The 16,465-nt window shown below is 42.6% G+C and overlaps 1 protein-coding gene across 3 annotated transcripts in view; it reads left to right on the plus strand.

Annotated features, from left to right (window-relative positions):
* Window positions 1-2,124: 2,124 nt before the first annotated feature.
* The window catches only part of s100p (S100 calcium binding protein P), a 59,409-nt gene continuing 45,068 nt past the window's right edge, over window positions 2,125-16,465 (plus strand). For 2 of the 3 annotated variants that reach the window (XM_068042248.1, XM_068042249.1), the window contains exon 1: window positions 2,125-2,243. In XM_068042248.1, the coding sequence (XP_067898349.1) occupies window positions 2,191-2,243 (53 nt within the window). In that variant the 5' untranslated portion in view covers window positions 2,125-2,190. Of the gene's footprint in view, window positions 2,244-12,006; window positions 12,120-16,465 lie in introns of all 3 variants that reach the window. The other variant, XM_068042250.1, reaches the window with a different exon arrangement.

The following is a 16,465-nucleotide window of genomic DNA, read 5'->3' on the forward strand; positions in this document are numbered from 1 at the left end:
CAAGCGGACCTCGATCCAAAGCCAAGGCTGCCATCAGAAACAGGCAGGAGTCTTATGAATTTATGCTAACCAGGGTACCAGGGTCAGATGACACAATTATGACCTCAGATGCCATCTTTGTCTTTGCCCACCTGATTCGACCTGTTCCTGCCCTTGCCCACCAACATGGCAATGGGAGGCAGCTATTTTCAGTTTCCATTAAAGGAGTGCTCAGCTGCAGTCAGGGAAAAGTAGCTGCAGGTTTTGCATACATTTTTACTGAAGTTACTAGTGAGTTTTGACTCTTAAGGGCTTCCACAGTTAATGGCCTGGCTGCTCTAGGTGCTGCAAAAATTTTGACTGCATCTCAAAAGTGGTGCTTCATTTCACTCCCAATATTTCTACCCCTCCCCTTTAAAGTGCTGCTGCAGGCCCTTCTAATTTTGCCACCGACCCTTTTTCCCACCTCCAGATCAACAAGCTGCATGCAGGGGAACATGTTTTGTGCTGGCAGCTCGCCAATCACATCATTACGAAGACGCCAAAGCAAAATGATTCAGGTCTCCTCACTGAGTATTCCGAGCAGGCGCCATGCACACTCTGTCCCTTGTCCAGCCAATTTATGGAAATTTGCCCCATTCTAAGTGGAAAAGAGCATTTTGACAATGGCATTGCACATAGTGATTAGAGAATCCCTTCTCCTTTTGTTTTAAAGGAAAGCTTTTTATTAAAAAAATTTGATCTATGGGCACCATGTTTGTTTTACACTATAGGTTATGCTTATAAACATCAAAATATTATTTTTCAGAAAAGTAATACATTAAAACTGTCACAAATTTATAAAACATATTAAGAAAATAAGCTGAGGTCCAATTGGCACAACTTTTTCACCTGGCACACGGCTAGTTTTGTTCATTTGTGTTATTTCACAATTATCTTGACTGGACACATATGTAGCGATAACATTTGTATTTTATGGAAACAGAGACACCCACTGGAGTGAACCAGGAAACAACAGTTTCAAATAAATTTTTATGTAATTTAGCCAGACGAAATGCAAAATGAATATTTAATTCTATTGATGGCAATTGATGCAGTGCTAACAATAGTAAGTACTAAATTTATAAGCTTAATATCATATCGATATTGTATTCCACAACTAATATTATCTACGAAGTAGTGATCTTAAGTGTTGCGGTCTCAAGTAGTGAGACAAGATTTCAGTATTTGTTAATGGGATAGTAATCCAGAGACCCACACCAATAATTTTTAAAAATTCATTCATGGGATGTGGGCGTCGCTGGCCAGGCCAGCATTTATTGCCGATCCCTAATTGCCCTTGAGAAGGTGGTGGTGAGCTGCCAGTGAATTTAGTGAATATGAGTTCAAATCTCAACAAGGGAGTTTGAAAATTCAAATTTAGTTTAAAAATCTGCAACTAAAAAGCTGGTATCAGTAAAAGTGACCATGTAAAACTGTCAGATTGTTGTAAAATCCCAACTAGTTCATTAATGTCCTTTAGGGAAGAAACCTGCTGTCCTTATCCAGTCTGGCCTGTACAAGACTCCAGTCCCACAGCAATGTGGTTGATGCTTAACTACCCTCTAAAGTGGCCTAGCAAGCCACTCATATGTATCAAATCACGCAAGGAATAAGAGGACCCACAACCACCTTCTCAGGGCCTCTTTGCCAGCTTTGCTAGCAATGCAATTCTTGGGATGTACCAAGAATTAATTTTAAAAAAACATTTATATTGCTAGGCTATCAATCATATGCAATGTCCTGGAAGGGCACCATTCTGTCTGTATGTGGTGTGATGGAGAGTGGTGGCACATCAAAGCAGGATTGGAAATTAAAGTCATCCTATATAATACTTTATTCAAGCAAAACAAAGACCTGTATGTAATTTAATTTAATATATGACAACTGGAAACACAACAATTAATCAATAAGCAATAGTTTATCCTTTGTAAATGGGAAGGATATTGATGTAAATGTATTTTTTGGGGAGGCAGAAGCATAGTTACTCAACGTAGACATAATATAATGTGTTGAAAATAGCTTGATGATAACAACACAGAAACTGATCGTTAACAGCTGCACTAAGAAAACTTCCTGCTTTTGTTTCAGCTTGGAATGATGCCCACCCTTCCTTCCTTCAGTATCAAGATTTTTAGAGCAGCAAAGTTGAAACAAGAGACAAGCTATACCATGCTGAGAGATGAAACACATTTCTTTCTCAAGGAGCCACAAAAAACACTAGGGTAAGTTTCAACCTTTTTTCATTCCAAGAATAACCTTCTCCTGAGGTACGTTTGTGGGTTTCTGATCTGTTTGTGGCCAACTGAAATAAACTTCTAAGTTCTGATAGATTTAGCGCCAGGTTCCAACCGTCTGAACTGACAGGAAGTCACATAAACCTGTGTTTTTGGTTGATTATCCTGTTGGAGGATGTGGGGAAACTCATGTAAAAAGTCTCAAGAGATGAAAATATGTTCTGCTGAGGAAAATCATGTATTAAGTAAAAATCATAGCTCACTTATTTTCAGAGATGATTACCAGGTAATGTAAAAAATATGTAGCTGCCAATTGCATGTTCATACATTCACTGTTCAGTAGCATTACTTGAAAAATACTATACTAGAATTTGTAAGATAAGGTTAACTAATACCTGACAAGTAAATCATCTATTTAACAACTTTTACAACATACTCTTGAATATAGTATAAAAGAGAATTGCAGGTATTTTCTAGACATACCTCTTGTTTCATAATACATGATGGTCTTGAATGTAAGAAATGCCTGTGTAACCAGCACAGCATTAAAAGAAAATATTTTTCTTCCTTCATTCAATGACATAAACCATGAGTGAGGTCGTTCTCTTACAATGAATATTTTGTGTATAACTTTCACAATCCTGCAAAATATAAAGATATCTCAGATGCTCAAATAGCCAATTTAGTTCTTACACCTCTGCTAACATAACCAGCCCAGGAGATCACAAGATAGATTTAGATGATAAAGGTCATGCTTCTAGAAAAAAACAATTACAGGGCCCCATCACAGCAACTAACTATTTCTCAAATGATTTCAGGGACTTTTATCATCACTAACCTACCTCAAAGTCTATTCCTTATGTTGAGTGCCCTTATCCAATTGGTCACAACTTAGCCACATGTGAGATTTGGACAGTATCAGCTGACCCCTTCTCCCCTCAGGATCAGAAGGTTCTCAGTTCAACGTCAGTGCATAATTGAGGCAAGATCAATAGAGTATTATATTGTTGCAGGTGCGGTGCTTCAGGAGGAATGTTAAACTAAGGCCCAGCCTTCCTGCTACAATAACTTAGATGTACATTAAGTCCATTACAGTATTAAATTAAAGCAGGCAGTTGAGGTGGCATGAACTCAGGATTATCTTTAGATAATCAAAGGGAAAGTTAGAAAAAATGTATTTGCATTAGAGCATGTAAGTCATCAAGGCAGACACCAAAATATAATCTAAAAGACTATTGTATAAGGATTTGAAAATGAAGGATTTTGAGAATATGGGGAAAGGACAGGGGAACTGTGTTAGAAACAATGAGGTTGAAATTGGTATAATCCTGTGCATAATGCAGGTGGAGCGGGAGCAGCTCCAAGAAATTTCCTGGTCTATCTATTTTAAGAACTTAACTGCTAAAGAATAACAGGATTTAATTCTGCAGTTTAAAAAAATCCTTGCAACATGAAGGTGCATTTCAAGAAAGCAAAGCTCAAGCATACCTTAAACAGAAAAAAATCTTTATTATATGGGCGGCACAGTGGCGCAGTGGTTAGCACCGCAGCCTCACAGCTCCAGCGACCCGGGTTCAAATCTGGGTACTGCCTGTGTGGAGTTTGCAAGTTCTCCCTGTGTCTGCGTGGGTTTCCTCCAGGTGCTCCGGTTTCCTCCCACATGCCAAAGACTTGCTGGTTGATAGGTTAATTGGCCATTATAAATTGCCCCTAGTATAGGAAGGTGGTAGGGAAATATAGGGACAGGTGGGGATGTGGTAGGAATATGGGTTTAATGTAGGATTAGTATAAATGGGTGGTTGATGGTCGGCACAGACTCGGTGGGCCGAAGGGCCTGTTTCAGTGCTGTATCTCTAAACAATATATATTCAATATATAATAGAAAAGAAAGAATAATGTGATTTAAAACTGACTGCAATCAGCTGAAACAGAATGATTTTGTCTTTGTTTTGGGGAGAAAAACAATACAAAGGCTTTCTAGAGGCAGCCATTAATTTTGTGGGAGACACCAGTCTTTGGGCTGAATTTTACAGATCCCCCTGACGTTGGGGGTCATGGTGGGTGGGAAGGGGCTGGAAAATGCCTCCAGGAGAGGCCCACCACGGAGCTCGACACTGGGAAAGCATTTCCCATATTGTCGGCGGCGGCGAGACCTCATGGCGCGCCCCCCTGCCACGCGGCAATGGGAGCCCAATTTAAATATGTTAATTAATGTAAATAAATGAATTGATTAGCAGCACACTCCTGCCGTCCATCCCAGAGTGATATTGGTGCCAGTGGCCAGCATTCCCGTGCCTTCAGATCCCATCCGAGGCAGAACACTGGTGGGGAGGGGGGAGCAGGTAAGTTTTTCAGTGCAGGCTGGTGGGAGGGGGGAGGGGGTGAGCAGCATCAGAGTCATTTCAATGGTGTAGGGAATGATGGGAAGGGGTAAAGGTTAAAGTTTATGAACTTGGGATGGTGGGGGGGAAGGTCAGGTGTACAAGGTAAGTATTTTTGGGGGGGAAGGGCAAGGAATTAAATCTTTGACTGTTTTGGGGGGGCAGGTGGAGAGGGGCAAGATTCATTAATTTAATCTTTTAAAATCCATTCTCCTTTAAATATTGAAATGTAACGAAAGGGCTCGAAGCCCTTTAAAAAGGGCGTCAGCACGTCCTCAAAGGCAGTTGGCACCGCCGGGGATGGACCGTCGGCCCCTCCCATGTCATCGGGAGGGAGGGTGTTGCTCTGCCCCAGCCATTTAAATGAGCCACTGCGTTTAATATTGCGGCAGCTCCGTGACATGCGGCCCACACGGGCGGACCGCCATTGTTTACATCCGCCGCTAATTATGATGGTGGCACCATATATTTCAGCCCTTTGTTTTGCTGCTATTGCTGGATCCGAAAAGAATCGTCACTTTATTTGGCTAGTGCCACATGTACACAAACTTGCAGCTCATATTAGTCAGTAAGAATAGTTTCTGTTGTAGCTAAGTGTTCGGACAAGGAGTTCCAACAAGGTATTTGCCATTTAACAATTCATTAGATATTCAGAAGATTCTGGAAAGAGCTACAAGGACTGGACTATTTATTACTTTTGGAGCAGTTTAAGTATTTTGTAATTTGAATATTGTAATTTAGTTACATGTTGTACAATTCTTTTTCTGTGTAATTGTCTTACTTATAAATAAATTCAGTTTAGTTTTAGCCTGACCGAACATATTTGACAGCATAATATTTAAATACACTTTGAAGACAGAAGAATGTGATAGGCAGCCAATATAATGACAGTATAAAATACCATGGTAAAGGGGTAATTCTCAAACCTGTGGCATATAATCCTTTTCGCAACATGCATAAGATTGCAAGTTTCAGTGCATAAATGACATGGGGCTGCTTATGGAAACTCCTTTTTTGCAGTGAACATGAGTTAACATTGTCATGAAAAACCCTGCATTATTGGAACATAAACTGTTGGAGTCCTAATGTGCTGCATCAATGAGAGCCATGACATAGGGCTGTGGTCTAGATTCTCTGTGGTTCGATCCCATGTCATTGTGCAAGCCAAGCACATTCCCACATTAAGAGAGGAAAACAATCAAACATAGAACCACACTACCTGCTCTTGTGCTTCTAATATCTGGTTTCAGAATGATATAGACAGATGCTTGAGAGCAAGTGACCATCCCTTATGGTGTGGATGGCTTATAACATGAGAGAGCACAAGAAAAGAGAAATATGCAAAAAGGATTCATTGACATCCTAATCTGTAATTTATTGCTCAGAAGAATGTGCAACTATCTTAATGAAGTTGCAGGCGGAGAATGAAGATGAGGAGTAACCGCCCCTCATAAAAAGGGATTTACTGTGGGTAAAACTATACCTGTTGGCCCCGATAATGACTTAGTGGTGCGTTTGAAGCAGGTGGGCGCAATGTCAGGTGGGAAACACAGAAAAAGTTTCACCACATCTCTTTATTGCATTTTAATGCAGCCACCTAATTATATTACTTCTGGGTTTGACATTGAATGTGGGAGAGCAGACATGGTGCAGACCCGCACGACACAATCTCAACTGAAGTATTTGAAAGGCCAATCCAAAGATGGAATTTGGAGGAGTTAGGAGTTGGTACAAAGAGAGCAAGCAGTTTCATCGTGAAATCAGGACAGTCAACTGCTGTGCATTGATTTAACGATGCATCATTTCATGTACAGCTGGGAGAGAGAGACAGGAAGCAACCTGCTGTTGCTACAAAAAAGGTGCAGATAGCAAAGGAGGTCAGAAGAAGAGAGCATTATGCCACACTTCTGGATTCAGTACAGGAAGTGTTTTAATGACCTTACCAGGTCAAGAAAATTAAGTATAATTACATGTTCATCTACAGCCTGTTGTGCACATCACATGCCGTCGCTCACTCTGCCTTGTCAAGCCTACTGCGTCACATTACTCCTTACACCATTGCAAGCACACCTATCATACTCCTTCTATGTAGTTCCTCACATATTTATCTATCCAATCACCACTGCCACTCACACTGATCTTCATTCAATTTGATGCCTCTTCCTGATAGTTGCAGTACATTTGGTGAGAGTGACTATCAGGTGAACATATGCCATTACAATCACTCATAAGTCTGTTCTTTCCCCTGTTGCAAGAGAAGACAGCACAGAACTCTAGGGAGAGGGAGAGGAGCAGAGGTGGTCCTCCACTGATTCCCCAGTTAACAGTTGCAGGGGAGGAGGTAAGTAGCATGTCAGTGTCCCTGACCATTAGAGATGGAGACCTTCAAGCTACCTGGTGACAGAATTAAATATCAGCAACCCACATGTCACATGGCAGTCTGTCACATTGACTTGATTTCAGTAGTGACTGAAATGCAATCATCTTCATAACGCTAAGTTGCAACATTCTTATCTTGCCAGTACTAGTTTATATATTTTTATATCTCCATCAGGGCTTGAATGCAAAGTACAGCAGTCGCTGGACCTCCTGGATGGTGAATCCTCTCAAAATCTGATTCCTTCTACGGGTGAACTATCACACTGCTCATGCTTACCCATGCACCAGCATAGATATTAGCACTTCAGTCGGTCCAGTTAGAGAAATAGTTGGGATTTCACCTGGTGATGCACACTTCACAAGTGAGCAAGAGCAGGTGGTGATGGCAGGGACAGTTCTGGAGAGTCCATCTCGGAGGGTGCAGCCCTCTCCAAGCTCTGCTCAACTGGATACAGATGATGTACCCCAGGGGCAGTAGATGAAATGATAATCATTGAGGTGTCGCAGAAAATTTGTTATGTTCTAGCAGGCACATTGTCCATGATTGGAGAAGTCTAGCTCAAGCATAGATGGTTTGATGTTGCTTTGCATTGCAAGCATGACTTTGTCCATGGATAGATTGGTCAGCTCTGTGGAAAATCAATTGTAGCAATCAAGTGAGTCCATGGAGGCCTTGACCACAGCCTTGCAATTTCTGATGCCAACATGTCTGATGTCTTTAATATAACAACAAACACCCTAGCCTTGGCCTTACAGTGTGTCAATGATCTGCACCAAGCTGTTCTCCAGCAGTGATAAAAGTGAAGTGTGGCTGGACAATGAGAGGAATGATTGCAAAAGGGCATACTGAAGTGAGGATTCCACTCAAAGCACTCCCACTTCTTATCCATTGCCTGTACCGCCTGTGCTCCCCTCCGTCAGTCAATACCCAACATGCTGTATCCTATCTAAATGGCCAAGTCTGCTCCGAACAGGCCTTTGGTGGGGTCCTCATTGGCTCCAACACCCAAAGGTGGTCAGCCAAGAACATCTCAACAATTAGAACAGGGATCTGAGCAGCCTGTCTCTACCTCTGCTGAAATCACAGGGGTTGCATTATATAGGAGCAATAGAAAAAGGAAGAATAACACAAGAACACAAGAATACAAGAATATAAGTAATAGGACCAGAAGTAGACCATATGACCCATCGAGCCTGCTCCGCCATTCAATACAATCATGGCTGATCTTGGGCTTCAATTCCACTTTCCCGTCCACTCCCCATATCCCTTGATTCCCTGTGAGATCAAAAATCTATCCCAGCCTGAAATGTATTCAATGATGGAGCAGCCACAACCCTCTGGAGTAGAGAATTCCAAAGATTCACAACCCTTTGAGTGAAGTAATTCCTCTTCATCCCAGTCCTTTAATAACGCTTTGTAGTTGCACAAGAATATGCATGTTGTTTGAAAAAATGTTATGTTGGTATGTTTCCATTGTTTAGTACAATTACATAAAATGTATTACTTTGTATCACTTTCTTAAGTTGCCCATTCTTGGTTGTTGGGTTGCAACTCGTCTTTTTTGTTGCTTATTGATGAATGGGAAGACATGAATTGACAGGGACCAATGGAGGGATGTGTAATGGTGGATGGGTGGTTACACGACTGCTTTGTGCCAGTGGGATTGGGGTTGGGGGATGGGTGGGCAAGTGGCTGTTGGATGTGATTTTTCCATTGGTCCAGTGATAGTGACTAGCTGAACTTTATAGCTATAAGGGAATCACTGGAATCCTGGACAGCAATTTGAGCAGCGGGTGCTGTGTTTCGCTTGTCATCTTCCTCCTCCTCCTTTTCATTGGATTCATCTGTAAACAATGTGTACTCAGTGCCTTGTTCCTCCTGCGGCTCCAGTCATCACTGCATGCAATGTTGTGCAGAGTGTAACACATGCACTGGTATGTCTCTGGAATGAAGCCCCTTGTGGTTTACTAATAGTCCTGGTTGATGTGGGGTGTGCAAATTGCCACGTGTGCAGTCAATGATGCCCTGCACCTCTGAAAAGTCAGCCAGAGATGCAAACCTGAATGCCCACTCATTCTGACCAGCTTCACCATGGGCAAAATTGACATAAATACCAGTTCTGGCAAACAAGCCATCTTTATGCGTTTATTTGCAGCTGACTGGAATATGTTGGCTATATCTCTGGTAGTGCCCTGGGAGGATCCACAGACAAAAAAGTTGAGAATAGTGGTCACTTTCACAGCCACTGGAATGCATAGTCACCAGGTCTAGAAGGGAGCGGATCTTCCTCTGATATCTGCCACCACCTGCAGAAGCACTATCCTTCCAAGTGGTCAAGGAAGCTGATCCTCAGCCTGTAAACTCTGTCATGTGGGTAATACTTCCTGTGAGCTCGACCCCTCTGCTGCTACCTTCTGCTGACCACTGGCAGGTCTCTCCTCAGAAGATTTTTGCTGCTGCTGATGGCCACCCTGCTCCTCATCCAAGGTCCAACCTAAAATAGCCAATGCACTACCCATCCTAATTTTAAGTTTCAATACCTCCAAAATGCAGAAATTAGCCTCTCAGCACAAATACTCTCAACAAACTGCTTCCCCATAATAGGCAAGAAAACAGCTGTGGACACGGAGTGATTATTGGTGTTGTGTGCCTGACTTTTGTTGAGCCTGATGATTTGCCATTTTCTTCTCACCTTGGTTTTAGTGGTGAGTTTCAGGAAGCCTGGGAAACTGATGCATGTGCCATTAAGTTTAAACGTTGGTTAAAATATTGTTGTAATATATTGATTTAAATATCTAAATTGCTAACCCACCTCTTCAGAAGGGGTTAAGTACACACAGTTGACTGCACCCGAGTTAAACCCAGATGTCAACATACTGAAGCTAGCTTCTAAACATGATGACATTTTCAACAAATTTAACCTCCCAAATGTGCCTCAATCCATGTGCTCCTCAATGTTGGAATTCCCCCCATTGGACCTGACCTTCATTGGGTCAGAGAGGGCAGAGGAGCATCACTTGCAGGAGAGCTGCACTGTTCCGTTAGGTCCTGTTCCCCTATTTAAATTGCACCTTAAATTTTGGACTTGGGAGCAAATGAGGCTTCTGTCTGCCCCCTTACACCAATGAGATGTGACGGGGAAGCTCCAGGGAGACCCAAAAATTCTGCTCTCATGTCAGTGCTCTATGACTCATTGGTAGGTTTTCAGATGCTCTTTTGAGGCCACTTTTTATTCATCAGAGGAATAAAAAGCTGGTTTTAAAGATCAAAGATTGGTTAAATGCACCTTAAAAGAAATGTAAGTGCAGTCAGCAGGAATTTCCTCCTTGGTTCTCCCAAATGACCATGTAACTTTGGCTTCTGGCAGGTAGACACATAAACGGGAATTCCACCAAATTTATGGTGGCTGGTCAGGAGAAACCTAAAGGAAATTCCCAGTCAGAATGTAACACTGTCCTCCAGCCCTTTTGCAGTAAAGTTCAGTATTCTTGATCTGTATTTTATTGCTTAATAGTTTAAAAATATAGAGTTAGATCTTTGCTTTAAGAGGTCCATCTCTGTTAAACAGGCCTCGGAAACTGCATCAGAAATTGTGCCCAGCATGTGGACAGGCTTCCCGATTTGCCATACGATCAGGCGGGCATTTGGTCAATCATATTAAAATGAGGCTCGGGAGTTAAAATGGCTCAGGTCTCATGACGAAAATATCATGGGGGCTTGCTGTCTGCCCTGTATGTCCGATTCGTGCCTCAAGATAAAATTGAGGCTGAAGAAACTGTGAGCCATCTGCCTAGCACAAGTGGCACACAGAATGCACTTTGACCTAGGAAAATGCCAAGATTTATGGATCCCCTTTATTTATGTCTGCTCATCACCTAATCCAATCCTCCAGAACTGAAGTGATCCCTGCCCTATCTAGCCATCTGTACCTGAACCGAGGTAGCACTCTAACTTGGTGCCTGAGAACCACCCCACTCCCCAACTCTATAACAGCTTTTTCATACTGCTAACGAATAACCACACCCAAGGCTGAATAACTGAAGAGCTATATAGGACCTGCAATTAAATGATTGTATCTGTAAATTTTGTGTAACCAATAAAGTCTCACGTACATACACTGTATTTTTAAAAATTCATTTTGGGAGATCTGTTTGTCAATGGCTACACCAGCATTTATTGCACATCCCAAATTGCTCTTGAGAAGGTGGTGGTGAGCTGCTTTCTTGAACTGCTGCAGACCTTGGGGTGTAAGTATACCCACAGTGCTGTTAGGAAGCGAGTTCCAGGATTTTGACCCAGCAACAGTGAAGGATGAGGCTTGGAGGGGAATTTGCAGGTGCTGGTGATCCCATGTATCTACTACCCTTGCCTTTCTAGATGGTAGAGTTCAAGGGTTTGGAAGGTGTTGTCGAAGGAGCCTTGGTGAGTTGCCACAGAGCATCTTGTAAATGGTATCATGGTTTGAGAAAGCAGGCAATTTTTGTACAGCTCAGCAACATAATATAAGGAAAAATATTTTCAGCTATTTAATGGCACAATCTCCATCTTTAGTTCTGTGGGAGAAAACATCAGATGCAAAAGAATTCAATCCACATATAGGCATATTCTTCTGCAAAGTTCAAATGTCAATTTCTAGCTTGAGTACTAATGGCAGACAGCACACTAAACTGATGCAGATTCACTCAGAGGGCAGGCCCAATTATTGCTAGGACACAAATCTTCCCCTATCATGTTTGAATCTGTATTATTCCATAGAAGCACCATGAGCACAGTAACCCTTAGGGCAAGTTTAGATGTTGCTGCAGATGTAAAAGAGATATTGGAATTATTTCCATCATTGAGAGTGCATCTGCTCAGATGCAGATCTAGGTAAAACCTGTTTCAAAATCATTATCATGATTGATTTTCAGAAATGTTTTTCATTATATTTTAATGACTCTGTTGTCAGTAAACAAGTTTGAAATTTAGAAAGAGTGCTTTATCTCCCCAGGGACAAGTACCACGTGTGTTAAACATTGTACATTTGCATGTATTCAACACGCACATATCACATATCCCACTGAATATATATGCCTGCAAGTCTTCTACCTGCCTGTTGATAATGTAAGTACATTTCTCTTTTTGATTAATTTTCAATAACTGCACTAGATAGCTTTCACAATCATTCATTTATAAAATCCAGCAATGTGGTTGCTTATTCTAGAAAATATAATGCAAGCAAAAAACAGTATTTTTACATTTTAATTGTACTTGAATGAAAAACTGTACAGTGTTTCCTTGTCCTCCATACTCAATCACATAGGCTTTTAAAAGTTGTGCACAGGGGACAAGCAAATCTGCAAAAAAAATGAACTCATGAAAAATGTAGTACAAAGGGCAAAAGTAATGCTTTAGGAGTATATTTCAGGTACTTAAAAACAAAAGCACAAAGGTAAAGCAGGCCAAACTGAACCAGGCTAATGGAAACAACAATTATGGATTCCTAGAGGGGACATGTTTTCCAGTTTCTAAAAGATACAAATCTCCACCAGCAGTTTTCTACAGGCAGCATCTTAGAAGGAAGAGAGACTTGTATTTACATAGGACCTTCCACAACCTCAGGATATCCTAAAGCACTTTACAGAAATTGAAGTACCTTTGAAGTATAATCACTGTAGTAATGGAGGAAATGTGGCAGCTAATTTGCACACAGCAAGTTCCCACAAACAGATATTTGATAAAGATGAAATAATCTATTTCAGTGATATTGATTGAGGGATAAATATTAGCCAGGAGACAATTCTCCTGCTCCTTTTCAAAGGAGCAACATATGATCTTTTACATCCACCTGAGAGAGAAGACAGGCCCTCAGTATAGTATCTCATATGAAAGACAGCATCTCTGACAGTGCAGCACTCCACTGGAGTGTCAGCCTAGATTTTAATACTTAAGTCTTTGAAGTGGGATTTAAACACACAACCTTCTGACCCAGAGGTAGGCAATACCAACTGAGCCACAGCTGACAACTACCAGCATAGCACTGTTTCTGATGAGTTCAGTTGATTAGTTCAGTATTATACATTTTAATAAACATTCCAGAAAATGCTTGATTTGCTTGCTAAAGGTATTCATACCATATCCAACATAATACTGATTTAGATCATTCTTTTAACTCCATTGGATTTTTAATGTATAAGTATTAATAACAATTTCACCCTAGCATCACTGCATTCAAGATTGGGACAATAGAGTCTTCTTTGACCAACAGCACAAGGACAAAATGTTTGGGTTATTAACATTTTTTAATTATAGAAATTACAGCACAGAAGGAGGTCTTTTGGCCAGTTGTGTCCAAGTCAGCTCTTTGCTGAAGCAAGCCAAAACTAATTCCACTTCTCTGCTCTTTCCCTAAAGTCCTGCATTTTCCTTTGATTTAAATACTTATTTGCTCTTCCCTTAAAAGAGGCAGAGGTCTCTGCCTCAATTATACTCAGTGACAAATCATTCAATGGTCTGACATCTGTCTAGCTGTGGTTTTAACTAGGGGTGGGGTCACTGGGCAGGGTGACCACAGCAGTGGGAGATTTTAGGTCCCATCAGTCTCTCGCCAGAACCCAACAGGAAGCAAGAGGTGGTTGTCGGGTGAGAGACAGATATCTAGCTACAGGAGACAACAGCCAGTGACTGGAATGAATGGTCCCAGCACTCAGGAGGGGCTTTGGGAAGGCCCTGTTGTTGGTGAGGAGGGGGGGGGGTGGTGGGGCGAAGCCCAGAGCAGGAGACATCTGAACTTTTTTTTGTGAGGGATGGAAGAACAGTACTGCTCTACCTGACTCCACAAAGAAAGTAAAGAAAAACATTTACTTTTCTGGGTCACTTCATCATTGGAGAATGATCCGATTATTTAAACAAGAAAATACCTGCTGGTGTCCCTCTCACTTTGGAGGAAGAATAGGTTAAGCTCAGAACTCATGGAAGACAATTGGATCGGCACAGTTAAGACTCTTGGGCCTTTTTAACTGCCTGCCTACCTGCAGCTGGATCATGTGCTTGGTCCGATGTCAAGTTCCATGGCGGGGGAGAGCTGGAGAATTGGAGCGGCAGCGGTCGCCATGCAACCCAATGCCGGAATTGCCAGGCCCGATCTTCCCAGGGGTGGGGAAGCTCCATGGCGGCACCTCCGCCACTCTGCAACGGAACCCTAGTTTAAATATTTAAAATACCTCTCTGCATAAATTTCAATGTCATCCGCCACTATCCTCCCATCCATTCCCGATCTTGAGCTCGAAGTGCGGCACTCACACACCTTCACTTTCCCGTCCACAAGAAGCTGGCGCCACTGAGGAGCGGAAGGAGCAACTCTGCATTTTGTTTGCAGAGCTGGCAGCCTTTTAAAAATGGTGCCAGCAACTAATCACGAATCAGGTGAAGTCGTTCACGGCGTTGTTGATGCTGCCTTGCCACATGATTAGGGGTTGCAGCTGCTGTATGTTAAGTGGCCACCCGCCGCAAAATCGCGGTAGCGCGGTGATGCGGGTCCCGTGCAGGTGGCTGCCATTTTCTGCCCCCACCGCTGCTTTTGGCGGTGGGATAACTAAAATCCAGCCCCTGGTTTCAGGAGGGCAGAATTAAAATCTGCATTTTACAGAATTCACTTATATACTCCCTATCATTTACAGTGATACAGGTTCCTGGCATAGAACAATCAAAATAATTTTTCAGAGGATATTCTTCCAGTGTGAAAGTTACAACAAACCAAAGATCGTCCAGTTACTACTTTCGGCCACTGAGACAATTCTATTTTATTACAAAGTTTTGTAATTGTTTTAAAAAGAGAAGTGTGTGCACCATTTTGTTTTAAACTGAAAGAAGTTTTTTATGTCTGATTATATGAAGCATTTAAAAAATGTTTGTAGGAAATAGGGTAATTTTAACCACAAAATATAGCTGGATTGGGATCGGGTGAGGTGTTAAAATTTTAAAACTCTCAAACCCAACCCCAACCCACTTCCAATCCTACCCACTCTGGATTTCTGGTTTTAAAGGAGGCGGGACAGAGGGGCATGAGTGACCAACACACTCTCAGGTGGTGGGTTGGCTATCTATATATTACAATTCGGCTGCATGCCTCAGATTTCCAGCACCCGTGGTAGTTTGCTTTGGCCTCATATCTAATCTGTTTTCCAAGTATAACCCTGACTGGTCAGGTTCCCAGGCTGGGAAGCCCAAAAGTTAAAGGGGAGCAAGGACTGCTTTGTGGAGAGGCCTTTATAACACTGCTGGTGGGCCAAGAGGAGCAGGTGTTCTTCAAGTCCAAGCTTACCTTCTCGCAGGCCTGCCATCGGACTCCTCATCTGATCAGATTACCCCATCCAAAGACTCCCAGTATCAGACACAGCTCCAAATTGGGGATCACATTCCCCCCCTCCCACCCTTAGATCAGGGACCAAACACCCCAGTATTGAGATCACCCACCCCCTAGATCTGGACACCCTCCGCCACAAGTAAACGCTAATGCAGCCATAGGATTCATACCTGCCACAGGGGTTGCATCATCCTCCAGAGCATTCCCCACCAATCTGACTGGCTTCCGGGCAGGAAACCTGCTAGAAAAGACACACACTGCAGAGTCAAGACTCTGATCTGTCCCTCCCTCCTCTCTGCTCCCTGGCTATAGCTTTATTAGGAGAAATGTCCTTCCAGGTTTCCCTTTAAATGATCACCTCGAGAGTTGTGTGTTGATACGAGCGGTTCTTTTTATTCCAGCATATGCAGGGAGAGTCACCCTCGCAAACGCAAGCTGCAACTCTGCTGATACAACATTGAACAGACACTTTATATTGTTACAAAACTTGTGCGGGCATGTCAGATTTCCATATGGCTCTCTGTTCCTTCCCCTAATTTCGTCTTCTCTTAATTATATAATTTCACATGACTCTCTGTTCCTTCCCCTACAGCCTGATACCACAGGCCTATTGCCTAACAGGCAGACAGCCTCTCAAACTGGCTGGTTTCAGTCAGGCAGTGGACTCCAAAAATGATAATTAAATTCAGCAGGACCTGAGCGACTCTCGTATTTCTGTCCTCCCGACCACTAAACTGTCCCAATCCCTGACTCCCCATAAATATCAGGTCAATGGTTCCGATATTTACGTAGAGCCGTGAAGAGAGCTGGGGGAGGGGGGTGTGGTGTGGGGAGGATGGTTTCTCTTTTGCCCTACAGACATTTTTTCATTAGGTTTCCCACCCAACAGCCAGTCTGAGCCTGAGTGACAGGCCAGACAAGGTGCAGAAGCCAAGTCAAGTGAGGAAAGGTCTGAGATCGTGGGGGACGGTTAGGGGGTCGCATATCAGGGTGAAGGAGTCGGACATCGCTTGGGGAGTCAGAGATCAGAGGTTTGGAGATCAAGATAAAATGGGAGATGTCGAACATCACGATGGGGTGGAGGGAGGAGTCCAAGATTGCAGTG

This window comes from Heterodontus francisci, chromosome 11 (assembly GCF_036365525.1).
Source record: "Heterodontus francisci isolate sHetFra1 chromosome 11, sHetFra1.hap1, whole genome shotgun sequence".
NCBI classification, from domain to species: domain Eukaryota; kingdom Metazoa; phylum Chordata; class Chondrichthyes; order Heterodontiformes; family Heterodontidae; genus Heterodontus; species Heterodontus francisci.